The 20410-nt window shown below is 45.9% G+C and overlaps 1 protein-coding gene across 3 annotated transcripts in view; it reads left to right on the top strand.

Annotated features, from left to right (window-relative positions):
• Positions 1-12400, top strand: part of LOC144180512 (transmembrane protein 145-like) — a 45314-nt gene extending 32914 nt beyond the window's left edge. Inside the window, exons 10-15 of one of the 3 annotated variants that reach the window (XR_013324446.1) lie at positions 187-307; positions 833-892; positions 3151-3357; positions 3643-3714; positions 8034-8158; positions 12246-12371. Coding sequence is in view for 2 of the 3 variants with exons in the window: in XM_077708843.1 (XP_077564969.1) it covers positions 187-307; positions 833-892; positions 3151-3357; positions 3643-3714; positions 12246-12365 (580 nt within the window). In the remaining variant the exon portion in view is untranslated. Of the gene's footprint in view, positions 1-186; positions 308-832; positions 893-3150; positions 3358-3642; positions 3715-8033; positions 8159-12245 lie in introns of all 3 variants that reach the window. The other 2 variants (XM_077708844.1, XM_077708843.1) reach the window with 2 other exon arrangements.
• The last annotated feature ends 8010 nt before the right edge of the window (positions 12401-20410 follow it).

Genomic DNA, 20410 nt, shown 5'->3' with positions numbered 1-20410 from the left:
TCGCTTTTGAATAATTACGACACAATTGCATTTACCGCTGAAATTCAATTATAAGGGGATATATTAAGATTTTTTTCCGTGCGTTCCGTTTTTAATGAGATGACCATAACACATGAAAAAAAATTAAGTACTTTTAATGGAATGCAAGAACAAAGCACCAAACGTTTATTGTTGTTCTCCACGCAGGTTACTGTCGGCACCTGTTATCATACTCATTGCCGCTTTCGTGGTGCCAAAATGGATGCGAGAAAAAGTCATCAACGTCGTTGAAATCATGGTCATCTTCTTTGCCCACGTCGTGTTCTTGGTGAGCTGAAGCAAAGTTTCGAACCTGTCTGCGGCCTTTCTAAAACTGAATCGTGCCAATTTTTAAACTTTGCATGCATAAAACACCGAACATCAAATGGTTGTAGCTATATATCTCTCACGCATAGTAAAACAACCTTCAGGAGTCGCAGGTTTTGGCGTGTCAATGTTAAGTATCCCTCGGGGGTATTCAAGTCGGAGGTCCTTCTTTTTCATTATTTATCGGTAGGGGAGAACCGAGACGAGAAGAATGAATGATTGGAAGGTCGATTTATAACTTGTTGCAAGCTTCCCATGTTGGGATGTTGGAGCAAATTTAAAGCTAAAGATTGACAGATGAGTTACCAATACTAATCAAAAAGTAACACGATTTCAGTGACCCTCTTTCACTTAAAACGAAGTGATGGTAGCCAGTAAAACTTGTATATTGTTGGACCTGAGCGTCCTGATTCTAATAAAGATTGGCCTTCCCTCCAAGCTAATCATCATCATCATCATTTTTTTCGCCTTTTTGTTCCTCCCGCAGGTATTAACGAGGCCTTCTAAAGCAAACAAGAACTTTCCTTTCCATGTGAGAACGACGCAGGTATGTTCGGAGTTGTCAAATTTTCTCGAAAATTGCGCTGGCTTTTGGAAATTTACCTGCTTTTTATAGAAAACACATTTCAGGCATCGACTATAACTTGACGAAGCCTAGTGTTGAATCTCTACTTATTCATGCGCACAAGTAGAACGGGTCCAAAGCATATGTCCTTATTTACAGATTTGAAACAGGGAGCTGTTTTAATTGTTATTCAACGGAAGCAACAAATAGCTACGATGTATCACTCCGTTGTACTACAAATTCAAAATCCCCATCGACATAATTGGGTGCAATTATTTTGCATCTTAAATATTCAGAAGTTTTATTTCTCCCGAAGATGGCGCATGCTATGTAGTGCTTATTCAATCACTCACACATTCATTCATTGTGATACGTAGAACTTCGCTTTGATAACAGCTTACAAACGCTATCAGATAGGCTGGCCGTCAAATTAACATGGACGTGTTCATGTGGCACTTCCACAGCAGTTTAAAGCTGCGAAAAACAAAATCCCGCTACTAAAGGTCTTCTGCCTTTACTATGCACAGTAGCTTTCGGTAAACTTATTAAAAATTTCGAGGCCAAATATTTAGCCCCTCCTTCCGCCCTCCTAGTTAATTCTCGCGCGCACTTTTAAGTAGTACACCTTTCAACATATCCGCGCTACAATAGGGACTGCAGTCAACAGCCAATAATTAAGGTTGTCGGTTCACCATGTCCTGTGGTAGTCTCAACAGGATTACACGCACGATAAAGGGATTACACGCAAGACATTGACATAATTTTGATGTTGGGATTTGAAGTTGGAATAGTCACAATAATAGTTATCTGCTCTGAATGGAGGCTGGACTGCAGAATGAGATATTATATAGCTTTTCCTGGAGGCATGCTGATGACACACACGAGTGTAGGGTAGGTAGAAATCTGAAAGATTAGTAGGTAAACCGTTTTCTTCCGGAAAGCTAAGTGTCCGGTTTCAAACAAGCCCTATTTTCCTCCCGTAAATTATTGTAATTTTGCCCGAAAGAGCAGACAAGGTCCAAGAAGTGGTGATTTCACTGGGCGGACCCAATGTTGCCAAGGTCACGCCTGAAAGTCTTCCATGCAGTTGAGGCTGTAAAATGTCGTCATCTCTGTGGCTTGCTGCAATCCTAAATGCTTGCGCTGAGTAATAGCACAGCCCATACCACGTTTGCCGCTAGAATTGTATGCGTCGGTTTGCTGTTTTGGCTTGGCTCGTCCGTACAACTTGGTTCCCAGCTACTCGGTGGCAACGCGGGTTCAATGGGTGGGCCCAAAATTGTATATCCTGGCCAGAAATAAAGAAAACTTTCCTGTAACCATGCCGATTTTCGGAACGGGTTGCTCACCCACAATCTTCTCATTAACAACATGTTAAGCATGATTGGATTCTTTAAGGAGATCACACCTACGTGTAGGCAAGTGTCACAAAGTCCCTCAACCAAACATTATCGAGAGTCTTGAAGTGCAGAGTCGCGCTGCCTGACACGGAAACGAAGAACGTGGTGAAATACACAAAAACACAAACAGACAAGGTGAGGCGCCTTGTAGTTTCTGGCCGCGGAGCAGCAGCTAAAGCTACCGCGCATAAAAAACAAGGGAGGTTATAATACCACGGCACAAATTTCTTTGGAATCTCGCTTAGATAAATGGTATACATGTTCTTGAGCGCTTGCTCCGAGGAATATGTTCTCCTTACGCGCTTAGTCAGTGATGCACCTTCAAGATCTCCTTCTCGTCTTTACACTAGCCCAGAAATGGTGCTCTCCTCAATTACGGGATCATACTCAATGATTACTGAAATTTAGGTAATACTCATAAGATGCGGCGGCGCGTAATTCTTCTCTGGATTAACGTTAGGGACCCTTGTCTTGGTGCTAAGAATGCAGAACATAAACAAATTATTCGACATTCGGGCTCTTGAGGAGGGCATCTTAATTCCGCTTTTGCAAGAGGGACCCTCAGTGGTTATCCAAAGGAACGAGGAGCGTAATCGGGATCACTGCCGACTCACCAGCTCTTCACGTTAGTGACGAGTAGGTTGACGAGGAGTGTGTGCTGGATGTTTGCATGTTTATAAGAGCACCCGCTTCAACACTGTGTTGTACAGGTTCCTTCGAGGTAGGAATTGACGTTGCATGAACCTGCTCGCACGCAAGACTGGACAGAACGCTCGTCTGAACAAACTGCCCCTATTATCGTATAATGTTTTAACGCTTCCAATGATTCTTCCGGCACAGGTGGATGTGGTGCAGCACCCAACCATCGGCGTCATATCGGATAACTACATCGACCGGTTCCCGCACCATGCGTATGCGCCCACCGAGTCCATCGTCACGGAGGCGCCAGTAGGCGTCGCTGTTGCGGCTGCCAGGACGTCCATCGACTACGCGGGACTCTTCGGTGCTGGCAGGCAGGAGAGCGAGAACAACAACTGGCAGGAGCTGGTGAGCAGGCTAGTGTTGAGAAAACTAAAATGTGAGCATCTCCCGCCAGGACGAAGGTGCAGTGCGTAACAAAATCGTGTTTAGTGGTTCACCGGAACTAAGGTACACTACAAAACTCCGTAGTATGGAAGGAGACAGGGCAATGCTGAACAGACATTTCGAGTCGGTAGATCCTTGCGAAAGTTGAATGCGCATTAAACGTAACATGGGGTTCGTAGACATGTAGAAAAATCGCGGAGAGAATTGTCCCCCGTGTGCGCTAACGTTTTGTCGCTTCTGTTACAGAAGAACTACCCAAACCAACTGAGTGTGACACACATGCACGAACACATGAATGGCCTTGCACGAGGGAGCATGGTAAGTCAGTTTTATAGTGCTAGTTATTAGTGCTACATTTCGATCAATATTTCAATCGCTGCCTGGAAACAATCATCGTCATCGTCATACTCTGCGTCGACGCAAAGGAACTGCCAAAAAACTAAATCTAGCATAAAGAAATGCAGCCGGGATCTTCACGAATGCGAAGGCAATCAGCTGCACGATGGGAAGTCCGGAGGCCGAAAATGAAAAACAAAACTTGAACAACGTCATGCCGAGAATTCTCATGAACACGCGTAAAGCTAAGGCAGTAACGTCACCCGATGAAACGAATTATAAAGCTTCCTTTCTTATTTGCCGCTTTCACACCCGGTGTATGCACCTTTCCGTTATGGATCCCACGTAATCCTCATCTGAGACGCTGAAACTCCCCTGGCTCAATAAGTGGCCTTTTGAGCAGAAGTTAACTTTCACGTGTTTTTTTCTCGCCATTGCAGAACAAAAAGAGGTCGTGGTTTCAAGTACAGTAGCTTTTGCATTCCGGGTTATTTCGAAAAATGTGCGAGTGTGTAATCTAGGTGGCCCTATTATGTTTGGTGTATCCGGATCGAAAAGATCGCTTTTTATTCTCCCGAAGAAATGGCAGCATGAAACGACCCACTCGTGTGAGAATCCAGGTGCATAGAACGTGAAGGCACTGGTGCAGTATACTTAAAAGAGGAGAAAATAGTGTTTAAATTGAAAAAAAATATACACTATGGTGTATACAGCTTGTAAAGCCAACTTATCAGCTTCTCAGTGTAGCGCGGGCAGTGTATCTGGGGTGTCAGAAATTTTAGCTATCTGTCATTGCTTCGCATACAAGTCTCTGCCAGATGCAGCAAATTGTGACGTACATACTGTGTTAACGATTTCTTATTGCAGTTAGGTAGTACACTGTAAAAATGTTTCAACTCAACAAAACGTGCTAGAAGAAAATCGTTCGGTAATAGTAAATAGGTTTCTTACCTGCGTGTAAGGTGATAATAGGTTTTGTTTGTATTTCTGTGCCTGGAAGTCATGTAAATTCCGAGAAGGCTTCCCTCAAAAATTGGACCGAGAGAAACGTTTACTTTTTGAAGCGGAGCAAAATATTAGACAAGAATTCTCCATCATTTTTCAACCGTTATGGTCCGCAAAACTATGACGCAATCAAATTATGAAAAACAGGATGTCTTGAAGAGCATGGAATGTAAGGCAAGTTAAATCCTATCAAGATAATATTAATGAAGTCAGTCGATTTCACGCTTAACTACAAGTGAGAGTTGTGGACACCAGATGGGAGCCTGTAGTTGCGACAGCGTTGATTTTGTGATTCGGCTTAGCTATTTTGAACGCCTACCGCAGCGCTAGGTGGTCAGACAGAATTTACGGGGAGTGGTAGAGCGGTTGCATATGCAGTTCGCCTAATACACTCCCATTTATGCGGCTCGGAAGAGTTGCTTGTGCCTCTCGACAACGCTGGCCGCTACGAGGCATGGAGAGCAAGGCAGAGGATCGCGAGTAACGGCGTTAGAATGGCTCCCCCGGCGCCACCTATCCAAGACATGTTTCCCCTCAGACGTATTACTTTCAGGAAAGAAAGAGTCTTATTTTGAATCTTTCTCATGACGCAAAAAACGACTAAAGCAGTGAAGTCTCTCACTATTCGAAAGTTCCATACTTGTTTAAACAATAAAGGAATCTGCAAGACTATTTTATAGTGTGTCAAGCAGAGGAATTTCAAGGTGCATAAAATGTAAATGTCGTGAGAAATTCAGAAAGTTTCAGCAACGAGAAATCGTAGTTAGACTTTAGCCTTCCACGCCCCCTCGTAAAAGTATGATTGTGTAGCCGTGGTGCCTTTGGGTGCTTACTTTCGTATTCCTTCGAACTCGTCACGCGGTCAGTGCAGAAAAAAAAGGATAATTGCCTATAGCAATATAAATTTCGGCAATTGCCGGGACTGTCATAGTAAAATTTTATTTGTCGCGAAGAGGACGCTGTTTCTAATACTTCGTCTCCCCTTAATTGAGGCAGTTTATTTACAATTGTTTGAGATGGAAGTTGCAGTACAGCTCTTGAAGTTTCGTTTTCACGCACTGTGTTTTTGACAGCGTCTTTATACAGGGTGTCCCAGCTATCATGCACCAAGATTTTAAAAAGATCAACGACGTTGTTTGAAGAAAACCTAGTGCATAATTTTTGCAGTACTGTGGAGAAGCAGGCAATACTTTTCTTGTAAACGAGACCTATTTAATTGCTTATAATTAATTAGTTCTCTCCAGGTGTACTCACCCAATCATTAAAGTGTCAATAAGACGCTTGTAGGTACCCACGAGAGGCATTTAACTGCGGAGTTTCATCGATGAACTAATTGCGGACTCATTTTTTCTGACTGATAAAGAACCCCCTCCCCCTCGAAATATGTAAAATACCACGTGACGGGTCTTCCACCCGCCTCACAAAGAAGCGCCCTCAAATAATCTGACTGAAAGCAATTGCTTGGCCTGTCATCCGCGGGAAGAGACAGCACTCACCTTGATAATGGCATGCAAGGAGGGAGCTTCGCGAAGCGCGTGGGGTAGAAAAGGCGCAAACTCAGCCGCGATTTCTTTTTTGTATTTTCTTTATTGCATTCTGGCTAAGTCAGAGGCAGCCTGTTTGAGCGCATTGCATTACGAGGCGGGCAGGAGTGCCGTCACGTGTTATTTTAGATGCAAGGCATCTAATTCACCCGCCTTGTCCCTGCATCCGGCGTTGTCATCGTCGGCGTCCGCCCCTCCCCCATTCTCGTCGCTGTGCCAGCTGCCCTCTCCGCCGCTCACCCCCTCTCCTCTCCGATAGCGAGCACTCTCTCGCGAGGGGCATTGGATTGGATTCGAATGGATTGGCTTGGATTGGCTTGGCTTGGTTTGGCTTGGCTTGGCTTGGCTTGGATTGGATTTGGATTGGATTGGATTAAAGTGGATTGTGTTGGATTGTGTTGCGTCATAGCCGCGGCAGACGCACTGGCGCCGGCGCGTCCCCTCACCGTTATGCGCGCTATAAAACGCGGTGCCTGCGCCGCTCCGCTCCATCGTTCCAGCGCCGTTCCTCCGCTGTCCAACGCTGCAACGTGAACCCCCTATGCGTGGCATCTACACAGGGGTTCCCGCGAGGGGAGGTGGGAGTTTTTTCATAACTCGCAGGGTTTCTTTATCAGTGAGGATAAATGAGTGCGCAATTAGTTCGTCGCTGAAAATACCGCAGTGAGATGCCCCTCTTGGGTGCCTACAACTGACTCCTTGACACTTTCATAATTACGAGAGTACTTCGTAATCAGTACTCGAGTTAGATAATTAATTACAATTAATTGAGTCTAACGAAAAAATGACTGTCCGTTACTACAATTCACTGGAAATCGTGTGCACTAGGTTTTCTTCGACTAAGGCCATTCCTCTTTTTAAAAATCTTAGTGCATGATAGCAGGGACACCTTGTATACTACACTCTGACAACTAAAATCATGACGCAAAATTACATAAAGAACGTCTACTGTGGAGTGATCACAAATGTTTAATCGACTGCCAGAGTACAGCTCAGTCTCTGGCAGGTCTGAGCACAAGTATGATTACGTGGCCATGAAGCGGAGCTGCATCCACATCGGAAAAATAACATCATAAGAAATGCAATACACGGTGCTGCGGCGACTTCCGCACATTGAACTTACGTAATAAGAAAGTGCTCTATGTTATTCAACTGATCCGTCTAGTTGGAAACGTACTACAAATAAGCCGGTCGAATTCTAAAAACAAGAGCCCTTATGCCGGTGGCTTTCTTCCGCATATAAAGCACTCAAAATCGAAGCACAATATTGGAGGACGAGACGACGATACAGCGGCATTATTTATTGTGTATCAAAAGATGACACACTATAGATAAAGAGCCTCGGATAATAAAGCTGTTAACTAAGTCAGACACTGTGATTTGTGAGGATATATTTTATACAACGAGGGCGATGAAAGGACGTTTATGAATTACTTTGCGAGTCCTTATATCCGCTAGATTTCTATCGCGGGGCTTCTGCTACAGTAAACCGAAATGTCAAGGTGGTATCGGGACGTGAGGTTTCAGTTGTGGAATCAGGTACACAGACGAAATTATGTGGAATTATCTCTTAAGTGATATCAAATTTATAACGGTAAGTGACAAAGAATTCGAACAGGTGTAAACGTAAAGCAAATGGGCCTAATTTAGATGGCCAGAGTGAGCACAGTTATGTGGCTCTGGTAAGGTGCTAAGTGCATAAGAAATACAGCTGAAAATAACCTACACCAACTGCTACTCCTTTTGTTGCAGCCTCCAGTTAGAACATCTTAGGATTCGTCGCTCACCTAGCTTTCTTATTTGCCCCTTTGCTTTTCTCGATGGTCGCTCGTCTTTATTGTCTGCTCAACATTCAACGCTCAACTCCAAAGACAACGGTATGTTGCTGTCCTAAGTGACGCACAGTAAGCCGGCCCAGCACGACGCCTGTCTGTGTGTGTTGCTCGTGTTTAACTGCATGTTCACCCGCGCCACACGTGGCACGCAGAGCTTGTTGCGGAAGAACCCACACATCGATTAACTGGTAGCTGAAGTTTCCAAAACTTGCTTTGCATAAAGTATAGATTTCGGCGACGAACGCAAGCAAAACAAACTACTGGTGTTTTAAAGAACCCAACGCATTAAATTTGAATGCGACTATTTAAGGTAGCGGCTTTCTTACAACGTAACTTAAGTGGAATATTAACATTGCGCGACAGGGAGACTGTGGATTACGTGCACAATGGCAGATAAACTAACCTCTTTTATGTTAATCGCTTAATCTAGCTATAAACCGGAAGTGTAATGCAACAAACAGAACAACAAAAGAAAATCAATGTTTGCGGAGTTTTGTTAAAAGCAGCGGAACTTAACAGGTGGGGCTTCGCACATTGATGGTTCCCAATACAATGCCGGCGCTTTAAAATTTGGTTAAGCTCTGCTAACAGACGATTGAAAATCGACATCTATGTTGTACGAACAGATCAGAACCTCTGGAGAATGGATAAATTATTCCAATTCATGCTTCAGTTCTTCGAGCAAGTAAACTCAATGTGTGCATTCCGAGCATTTTTGGCTATGTTACTTGATTTCGGGAACGATGGACAATAATCAGACAAGCGGTACTTAAGTTCTCATGACCTTAACAGGGTGCACGTATGTCGATAACAGACACGTGAATTGCGAGTGGTATGATCACTTACGTGCACTTGACAATGCGAAGGAAAAACAGTACACAGCCACCGCAAACACGAGAGTATGTCAGAAACGTTGCGATCAACATGAAACGAAGTAAAAATGTAATATCGGGTATTTCTGCCCCTAAGCTGTAAATATCTCTGTGAATCTCCATGGTGAAAGGCACTGAAATACCTTTACCACACCGACCTTTGAAATGTCGTTTACATGACCATTGCTGGCCTTCTCAGCACCCGGTAAATCAAATGGGTGGCATGGCTATGTTTTGAAGCAGACTCGACATCGCACATCTCCAGAACGGCCCCCATCCATGCGCCATATTGGTGGGAAGCAAAGCAAACTCCATACTATAGACGTATACATACTTGGTAATAATGACGGCTAGAAAAGTTTATGGGGTGTAGCGATAGTGATGGATTAAATCGTGCTCTACCAGATGTATTCGGTGTTGCCCTTGGCGTTAGACAGCCAGATATTCTAATTGAACAACTGAAGAGAAAAAAATCTCCATCCGAAAACGTTTAACCAGGGGCAGGACGTAGCAGTCGCTGCAGACATCGGAAACTGCCGTCGCCATACTTAGGTCTCTCAGAGTTGTACGCCGTTGCGCTGTAAAACTTTTATTTGTCTTATCTTAGGAAAAAGAAAAGAAGCCGATGCAAGCATTCGGAATTTTCATGATGTGTCGGGGTCTTTGCCGATTTATTCTTCTTGTGATTTTGTTTATTTCATAGCCTCAAGGATTAGTAAAACGAAGCGAGCACGATCTACAGCCGGGAAGCTAGATTGGTATCCCGGATATAGTCCAACAAGGAACGGTAGGCATGAGCGCGGAGCCACTGATGGGAATTCTTAATTAGTGTCTTTACACAAATTTAGGCCTGCCGCCATCGTGTGTTTTCTTCCAATGTCCTTGGTTCCAGGGCATGTCCATAATAGAAGTTGAAGGTCTGCCGGAGACGTTGAATCAGAACAGGTTGGATCAGTGCAAAGCTACGAGGGGATGTAGTAGCTGCTTATCCGCTTAAAGTATTAGAGAGGGCTGGTAGTTTATGCAGAAGCTTTATGTATAAAGTTCATGCAGGAAGGTTTGCAGGAACTTGGGTATTTCAACTAAATTTGGTCGATAACACTTGTATATCACTCGAGCGCTTGATCAGTTCACTGTCGCGCTACAAACGGCTAGTCTCCTCTTTAGCTCAGTTGATAGAACGACTGCCCGAGATAGGTGGTGGTCAGGGGTTCAAATTCTGGACCAGGACGAGTTTTTCTTGAGCTGCGAAGTTTCTGAGGAAGCTGTAAAGCTTTAGATTGCAGCCGTAGAACTGGTCGATAACACTTGTATATCACTCGAGCGCTTGATCAGTTCACTGTCGCGCTACAAACGGCTAGTCTCCTCTTTAGCTCAGTTGATAGAACGACTGCCCGAGATAGGTGGTGGTCAGGGGTTCAAATTCTGGACCAGGACGAGTTTTTCTTGAGCTGCGAAGTTTCTGAGGAAGCTGTAAAGCTTTAGATTGCAGCCGTAGAACTGCATTTGAGGTGGATGTCAATTCATCCTTCTCAGAAACTTATACGCCACCTTGGAGATTTCCCCTAAATCTGGTCGATAACTGCTGTTAGTTTACTACATTGAAAGTACTAGAATAACGGTGATATTCCGAACAAAAAGCGTCTTTTAAGGACGACATTGGCTGTACTTTCAACATCTCTGACCACGTGAGGTAACCCCCGGCTTGCATATATTGACACCATTTAGATTTTTTTCCAAAGAAAAGAAGCAGTTATTTCCACTTCCCAGTGTTGTTGAATTGAGCCCAGCCAAGAACCACTTAACAATTTCGGAGCCCATTCCCAGTCTAAAATCACAACAGGAATACCACAGAAACCTAACAAGAATTCCTCTCGTACGACAAAAAAAAAAAATTGTTGTGACAAGTCCTGTTGTTACGACAAAGCCGTCTGTGGTTACGACAGGCATTTCTGTCGTAACGACAAGGTCGACCTTCTCAACGACAAAGATTCCTGTAGTCAAAACAGAACCGCCATTTACGCTACTCTTCACAATGGGCAATAAAGTAAAACCATGCGCAACTACTTATGGAACATCAGGATCTCGACTAGACAGGAATTCGGCACGACTGAACATCAAAATCAGGACAGGAATACGGCAAACGACAGAACACCATAATCACGACGCGACAAGAATACACCGGGACGACAGTACGACAAGCGAAAATACGACAAACGATATTTTTCTTGTATTTTTTTACTGCGTTTTAAAGGACGTACCTCTCTTAGTATATTTGCCCAACTCGCTGTATACAATATTTCTACGCTTTCTGTTTTAAGGAAGGGGAATTCGTAGGCATCATCCTGTCTACAAGCGTGCACTCACGGTGTAGAATGTCGGCATGCCAAGGCACCTGAATCATGGCAACGGCTCGGTTTTTCAATCGCTGCACCTGTGAACTTCCACCGCTGTTACTTCTTGCCACCTGCACTTTCTCGCACGTGTGGCTCACTCACTGTGGGAAAGAAAAGCGTACTAAGGCCAAAGGTTTGACTCTAGGGTCGAACCATTACCCTGATGGCACGTTCAAATAAAACAGTTATTTTACGCTTTGTTACAATGATTGTCTTGCGCTAGAGTTCCAACTTAAGTACAGTATAAACTACGCGACAACATTGCACAATAAATTGTGTTCCTGCTCAATACTTTCAGACAACAACAAAAAAACGCGTTCGAGTCCTTTTATAGAATGTGGCGTTGAGTATGCAGAATGAAACGGACAATATTAAGTCTTCAACGATAACGGTTGAAAACTTATATCGGTTTTTCCTCGCTCTTCTCACTTGCTTCCTCTGTGGCCTATGAGCAGCGTGTAGGAACAACATGCGGGCAAACCTCTCTGCTTTCCTGTATAAAAAAGCTTTCTCCGTCTGTCTTGGTGCAGAAAAATTAAGGCAGTCGTTCACCATTTTTGTGTGTCGTTAATTCATTATGCGAGATTCTTTTATTGTTTGCGTCTAGCTTCGGGGCATGGCCAAATCAGTACATCACGTTTTTAGTGTCGGTTTTGAGAATCGTTCCTTGAGAGACACACAGTTTTAAATCTATTCTAAGGTGCTGGCCAATAAAACATTAGCTAAATTTTTGGCACCTTAGGTTTATGGTAGAATAAATTTAAAATTTACGCCAGTTTTTATTCCGGAAGGAGTATGAAGCAGTACGTTGTCAGCATGCTACATAAAATGTTGTTTATATCGTTTGCTTGCATTTTGCAGTCGCCAAGTGAAGAAGTTGCGCATCCTGAAGCGGAAAACGTCGGTAATCTGCCAACAGCACCATGTGAAAGCAGAGGCAACACGGGAGGGCCGCCGGAAACCTCTGAGCATTTAATTTAACCTAATGCTGTTCTCAGTATTAATAAATGTTTTTGTCAAATGAAAAAAAAAATCTGGATTCTGACTGTTTCGCTTTACTCGTTACTTTTAGTGTTCAGAGAGGATAGGGCAAATCGAATGGGGACTTTCAAAACGGAGCTTTTACGCGCATAAAAATGACTCCTGGGGAATAGGAGATGCGTAGCAGGATGAAAGCAGTTAAAATTTAACGGCTGCTATAATTGTAATATATGGTATGAATAAACAATGCCATAGCTTTTGTCTATGGGCATGATGAACAAATAAAAATTTCACCATTCAGTAACGACACGGGGTCCTTTTTCAAATCCAACAGGTTTTCGGAATCCTAGTCACAAGGTTCTAAAAACAACCTTTTCGGCTGCAACTCTCAATTTCTACTTTTGTTGTTCTTTCCCTTGTCGTCTTGGTGGTGACTGCTGCGCCGCTAGGCGAGAAGAGCAGCGAAGCTCGGGCAAGCACGTACCGAAATCAAACCGGCTTAACCAGTGTCAGCGAGAATAGCGCTTCCCCAAATGTCTCTACGCGTGCCCGCGCTCCTTTTTCTTGTTTACAATCAAAGCTTTACTACTTTTGCACAGCGATTTCGTGGAGGATGCCAAGGTGACCTTTTGACCAGAGACACGCCCCCGGCGACCCACCCCTCGAAGCCCATCGTGTGATTCGCCGTGCCCGCGTCGGCGCTGCGCAGGACACGTTTTCAGTGGTTCTGCACTGAACGAGCCGCGGCCGCGACGCCGCTGCGGCAGAGGTAGCCGACCACCCCCGCAGCCTCCTATGCATGCGGAGCTGGGTCGTCTCGGACAACGTTTATCGTCTCGCGGCCGGCAAAGTGAAACGGTGCATTCGCCGTAGATGAACGCCCCGCACGCCGCATTCGCCCTGGGGCCCAATTCTCTAAAACGACGGGGTGGCGCCATGGAAAGACATGTGCTTTGGGGTTGGAGCCGTCGCTTTGAGGAGCTGTGCAAGGGGTGTGAGCCGCAGAAAAGCACTCTGGCAAGGGCGCGAAGCGACAAGTGAAACGATGGGGGGCAGTAGGTGTCGCTTCGCGCCCTTGCCACAGTGCTTTTCTGCGGCTCACACTCCTTGCAGAGCTCCTCAAAGTGACGGCCCCAACCCCAGAACACATGCATTTGCATGACGCTACCCCGTCGTTTCAAAGCGACGCCCGTTTTTTAGAGAATTCGGACCCTGGAGAACGCCGCGTTCGCCCGGCCTCCTTCTGTGAGCGTTGCACGGAACGGGACGACTGTGAGACGTTGCCGGCAATACAGCTAAATCAAAGGTCAACCAAGCGAAACCAAGAGAACCCGAATAAGCCAAGCTTTTGCTTTGCATATCCAAGGTTAGCTGAGGTAAGCCGCTGCCATTTTTTTTTTAAATCTGAGGCACGCGCCAAAGACCTACTGAAGCGATCTTTCGTTCCAAGGTGCCTACAAGCATGTCTTGAAACGGAACAAACCTAGAGATGCAGAACCTAGATGCAGAGATGCAGAAACCTAGAGATTAAAGGTGTTGATACGCTGCCTCCTCGCATAAACTGACCTAAACGATACCAAGCACCGTTATACACGACAAAAGTGCGTAGAAATTAGTTAAAAGATTTTACAGTAAAAAAATCACTGGCCTCCCGACAGAAAAATATTAGCACTGCTGGGGCTCGGACCAAAGCCATTCGCTCCAAATCCGACCTCCGACGAGGTCAGACGGGAATGTGCCGGGGTGATTCGTATAGTACCTCGATCGCAAACTAAGCCTCTCACCCACTGTTAAACGCGTGCATAGTAAACTACCCCTTATAGAGAGAACAGTCTCCGAGAAAACAGAACGCTCCCGCAGCGAGTAATTTGCCTCGGCCATGGGTGGTAGGCGGTGGCGTGTCTATGACGCGGCGCGCAAGCTTCAACAGTGCTTAACGTGACGATGAGGCGTCGTGCATTCCCACAAAGCTTAGTGATGCGAGGCGAAGCCCCCTTTCTAAAAGAACCCTGCCGGTTCGTACCTGCACCGCAGCTGATGCGACATCGAGATTTCAGAGCGGCCAGAAACCCCCTGCGCACGCTCGGTCTCGAAGTGCAGCTGTTCGCGATGTGACTCATTGCTTCTCCGACTAGGCGAGAGTGATTTTGCTTTTGTGTGTTCGACTCTGCTCGGAAACGTGTCGACGCTTGCTTCGACCATTGCAGTGGAGACTATAAAACGCTCGCTTCTTGACGAGCGGAACCAGTGCGTGTTCGGGACGTTACTCTGCCCGTTCGAATTGACTCGTTGTTATTATTGTTATTGTTAAAAAACAGTGTACTGCTACCTGTATCATCGCTTTTCTCTAATTCCCACAGTTAAATTTCGCCTTTTGGCTCTTCGTGGTCGCAACGGAAGAAAATCTCGCCGCCAACCACACTACCAGGACAGAACGGGGGTCGTAGTCGTACGCCTTAACCTTGTGGCACCACCGGGACTACGCTGTGTAGTACAGGTGGCTCATTGAAAGCCGGAGAAAACAGTTTTGTACAGAGGAAATGTTGAGAAAATAATGATTTCAGTGCCTCCGACGCTGTTGGACACAACACCACACAAGCACGATTCTGGTGTGCAACTATGCGCGAGCAATAGAAACATTAGTACGGCGTCTTGCTGCCTCACGCGTGCACGGTTGGGAAACATAACATGAGGCTGCCCCCTCAGAGAAGTGGCTTGTGTCCCCATTGAGAACTTCTGGCACAAAAATTGCTAATCAGTTTAGCCATTCACAGAAAATCTTTATTTAAGCAGCACTTATTGCAACCCTCACCCGCGTGGCCATCTTCAACATTTGTAAAACGAGATACACTGGAACCCCGATAGCACGACTTTCACGGAACCGCGAGAAAGCGTCGTATGACCGGGGTGTCGTACGACCGGGGTGCGGGTACCCAGGGGCGGGTGGCTTAGTAGACGGTCTCACAGATGCGCTAAGAACTTATTTTAACTATTATATTTGGCACGTTCTCGTGTGATTTGCCAACCTTTAGCTGAAATACCATGTTTAAAAAAAAGCAAAGCCTGTGTTGTGCCCCCCTCCTCTCCATGGCGCCCAGCTAGCCCTCCAGCCGAGCGCTGCGCTCTCCGTGACACCCGTGCCGTCCTGCGCTATTTGTAGCCTGCCAGCACCCCGCCTTTGGCGCGCGAGATAAGGCCGACGTGGTGGAACAAATTGACAGGGGAAAAGACGAGTGTGAAATTGCCAAGGCCACGCCAAGCGAATCATAGTACAAGGCGTAGATGAAAAAATTACGCCCACCTCCCCTCGCGGGAACCCTTGTGTGATGCGACGCTGAAGGGGGTTCTATTGGCGTCGCATCAAGCAATCGTCGGGTACGGCAAGAGAGCAAGCGCAAGCGCAAGCGCGGATGACCGTCGACTGAGAGACCAGCTAGAGCGCAGCACTCCGCTTCTATGCGCAGCGCGCCCGAAGGAGAGGAGACCGCGGAGAGAGAGAGTACTGCACATGCGCACAGTGCGCAGCATCGCGCAGCGCGACCGCAGATGTTGGGAGAGAATGTTCGCTATCGGAGAGAGGAGAGGAGGCGAACGGAGGAGAGACGCAGCTGTGCGGACGCGGACGACGGACGCAAGCAGGACAGGGCCGCCGGCAAGAGATGCTCCTCTCAGCGTCGCATCTAAAAAAACGACATTGCCGTACCCCGGCCGCTCGATATTGAGCGGCCGTGGTCATACATATTAAAGACACCATTTGAACGGTCCCGTGCCAGCGCTATTGGGTCAAAGTGCTCAACACAAAGCTGTTTTTGTTTCCCAAGAGACCCATTAACTCTAAATAGATAAGATTATTCAAACCTCGCGAGTAAACCGTGTTGCACGAAAATATAGCGCAGTCTTGCTACAGTGACTTTCTGGGGCGGCCAGCCAGGGGCCATAATGGCGGTGCCAACGGGTGCGTGTCTCCAACCTCGCAGCGGAAGCGCATGAATTGAGGCACTTTAGCTAACACAGAGGCGGAGTGACAATCGGGTTTGTAAGGCACTGATAAGCAGAGAGCAGAGATATAGAGAGAACGTCGTGAAAGGAAGAAACTTGGATCGAGCGGCCGGGGAAAACGGGTGTTCGGTCATCGTCTTGGGCTGCGTCATATGTATTATCGAGTTCGTCGGCGGCTTCACGGGAGCTTCACACTTACGGTCTTCCTGCCCCATGAACTTCGACTTATCGCGGTTGGCGCGTTGGCGTACTGCTGCCGCGTGGGGCCGTCGCAGGTTAACTCCCGCTTGCGAGTACCCGCCTGCTTGCTTGCGCCTGTTCCGCAAGTGGTCTGGCCCTCCTGCAGATCTTTGCACATCAACCAGCGTCTAACCGGGTTTAAGAGTAAAGAAGGTCGGGGCGAGGCAGCGAAGCGGTGTAAAATACGGGAAAAACGCCGGTTTATCCGGGCCAGGTTCCGTCGTATGAAGTAGACCGCGTGCTCCCGAGCGTAACATCATCCGGGTTTTTAATGCATTGTTTCTATGGGGAGTTTGCCTGGGCCGCGGTGATCCATCGTAACAAGCAGGTAGTCGTATGTCCGGGGGACGTATCAGCGGGGTTCCATTGTACATTCCTGTCTAAGAAAAATGTCATTCCAGTTTCGTTGGTCCAACAATGTCAGACCGAGTTTTTCTGGTGTGTTATATTTCATTTTACTACTTGCAGTATATTGTAGATTTAGGATATTGATTTTTTGGGGCTTGTGCATTTATTATGCCCCAACACAATGGATTATACAAACACCTGTCGGTTCGAGGTGGTTGGTAAGCCATGATCCACAGAATATGGATGAAAAAAAATCAGGCGAAGTACGTAAATTTCCAGAACAGGCGCTATTTCGCTGAGGTCGTCAATTATTGGTTATTATGGAATCGGTATAATTGCTGTTAGCAGTACAAGTTGTAGTTCTTCCCTCTTTATAATGACCCAGAACGGTTACTGTTCTACAGTTTTGTAAAATCCCCATTTACAAAACAGGTGCAAGAAAGAAGTACACGCAGGTGTGGGCAACATTCTTGAGCCCTTAATTGACATTTGTAGGATCTTCAGTTACTGAAAAGGTTTAACAAACGAGCACACGTAGGGTAGACAACGTCTATGAGCTCATAACTGACGCGCATAGAAGCTCAATTTAATAAATAGGTTGAGGAAACAAGCACGTACAGAGTGGACAACTATCTTTATCCCTTTACGGGTGTTGCTGGCGTTGACGGGCGTTGCAGTGGGACCTGTAATACCGAAAAACTTCAAAGCGCACAAAAAAAAAAAAAAACAAAAAAAAAACACAGGGACAAAGATGAGGGACACACACACACGCTTACTTGCAACTACCAGGTTCATTGAAAAGACACAAATTTATACATGAACACGAAACAGATTAAACAAACATTGTGCCGATTAGAGCGTGTTCTTTCCCGTGAAGAGAAATGGATTTGCTTATACACTTGTCACTATGTTCCTTGATAAAGTATGCCTTTACCAATTCCCAGACAGTTTGATCATTATGCCTGTGGAGCACCTCTGTGTCACAAAACAACAGGTGACACACTTTTTGCAATGAGCAGGCCAATTGGCGCCTGTCGAATTTTTCACAGTTGACGCATGCTCATTCAAACGAATGTTTAGACAGCGTCCAGTTTGGCCCACATACACAGGCTTGCATGATAACGGGATTCTGTAAACGACGCCAATTGCACAACGAACAAAAGGCTGCGTATCGGTGACACCACACTCGTTCCTCTTTTTCCTAGGCCGGTCCTGGTTGTTAACAATGCGGCAGAGACTGCCCACTTTTGTTTTTGCCGAGAACAACACCCTTACGCCGTATCGGGACTCCACATTCTTCAAACCGTGCGCCATTTTATGGAAATACGGGACTACAGCACATTTTATTTCACACCGGTCCTTCTCTTCCTCTGAAAATTTGCACTTATCTGGCGCACAAGGCCACCACACACAATGCCGACCGTACAGACGGAGGGAAACCCGCCGCCTTAAGGCGAGTGATCTGCTCCGAAAAACTCTCTCCCACCAAATGTTCACACGACTTATTAACAGCCAACCCAAGACATGACATGGCTAATCCTCTTTTCGCTATCTTTGAATGGCCAGATGAGTAGTTCAGCAACGGCTTCTCCGAAGACGGGTGCTAACGCCAACACGGGTGCCGACTTGAGACCTCAAGTTTCAAATCCAAAAACTGTATGCAGCCTTCAACTGACTGCTCAAATGTGAAGGTTAGGCCCATCCCACACTTGTCGAACACATTCAAGATGTCGTGTAATTCAAACTTAGGTTCTTCACAGCACACAAAAACCAAATTATCATCCACATATCTGTAGATACGGCATGCATCATCCCGAAGGCATTCTTTTATGCTACCATCCACTCTCCAAAGGACAATACGGCTCAGTACAAGGGCTACGCAAGAACCGATGCATACGACTGCCTTTTGGAGAACGACTTGCCCTTGCCCTTGTCCTTGCCCTTGCCACTTGCCACGTGCTCCAAAGGGCAGGCGTATGCATCGGTTCTTGCGTAGCCCCTGTACTGAGCCGTATTTTCCTTGGGATAGTGGATGTTAGCATAAAAGAATGTCTTCAGGATGATGCATGCCGTATCTACAGATATTTGGATGATTATTTGGTTTTTGTGCGCCGTGAAGAACCTAAGTTTGAATTACACGACATCTTGAATGTGTTCGACAAGTGTGGGATGGACCTAACCTTCACATTTGAGCAGTCAGTTGAAGGCTGCATACAGTTTTTGGATTTGAAATTTGAGGTCTCAAATCGGCACCCGTGTTGGCGTTACCACCCGCGTTCGGAGAAGCCGTTGCTGAACTACTCATCTGGCCATTCAAAGATAGCGAAAAGAGGATTAGCCATGTCATGTCTTGGGTCGGCTGTTAATAAGTCGTGTGAACATTTGGTGGGAGAGAGTTTTTCGGAGCAGATCACTCGCCTTAAGGCGGCGGGTTTCCCTCCGTCTGTACGGTCGGCATTGTGTGTGGTGGCCTTGTGCGCCAGATAAGTGCAAATTTTCAGAGGAAGAGAAGGACCGGCGTGAAATAAAATGTGCTGTAGTCCCGTATTTCCATAAAATGGCGCACGGTTTGAAGAATGTGGAGTCCCGATACGGCGTAAGGGTGTTGTTCTCGGCAAAAACAAAAGTGGGCAGTCTCTGCCGCATTGTTAACAACGAGGACCGGCCTAGGAAAAAGAGGAACGAGTGTGGTGTCACCGATACGCAGCCTTTTGTTCGTTGTGCAATTGGCGTCGTTTACAGAATCCCGTTATCATGCAAGCCTGTGTATGTGGGCCAAACTGGACGCTGTCTAAACATTCGTTTGAATGAGCATGCGTCAACTGTGAAAAATTCGACAGGCGCCAATTGGCCTGCTCATTGCAAAAAGTGTAAGTGTCACCTGTTGTTTTGTGACACAGAGGTGCTCCACAGGCATAATGATCAAACTGTCAGGGAATTGGTAAAGGCATACTTTATCAAGGAACATAGTGACAAGTGTATAAGCAAATCATCCATTTCTCTTCACGGGAAAGAACACGCTCTAATCGGCACAATGTTTGTTTCATCTGTTTCGTGTTCATGTATAAATTTGTGTCTTTTCAATGAACCTGGTAGTTGCGAGTAAGCGTGTGTGTGTGTCCCTACTCTTTGTCCCTTTTTTTTTTGTGCGCTTGGAAGTTTTTCGATATCATGCACCAACTAGCCCACCTTGCGGTATTGCTTCAGTTCACCTGTAATACGTGTTACTATTAACAGCTTTTTACAAGCTGCATTTATCACAATAGTCTGAAACATCGGCCTCATTAGGTAGATATGTATACTCTTGTAATGAATAAAACAGTAAAACATTCTTATAGCTAGTGTGACTGAACATGGCGTGGCATTCCTAATAAGGTTTGCAAGTTTTTTCATAAGCAATAGTATGTATAAGTCATTTATATATTAACTTACAGATCGAAGACAATTAGGCGCAAGAA

This window comes from Haemaphysalis longicornis, unplaced genomic scaffold (genome assembly GCF_048455015.1).
Source record: "Haemaphysalis longicornis isolate Haplotype H1 unplaced genomic scaffold, Haemaphysalis longicornis Haplotype H1 scaffold_4, whole genome shotgun sequence".
NCBI lineage: Eukaryota > Metazoa > Arthropoda > Arachnida > Ixodida > Ixodidae > Haemaphysalis > Haemaphysalis longicornis.
The sequence above is the reverse complement of the archived record's forward strand: the minus strand, read 5'-3'. Positions and strand labels throughout refer to the sequence as shown.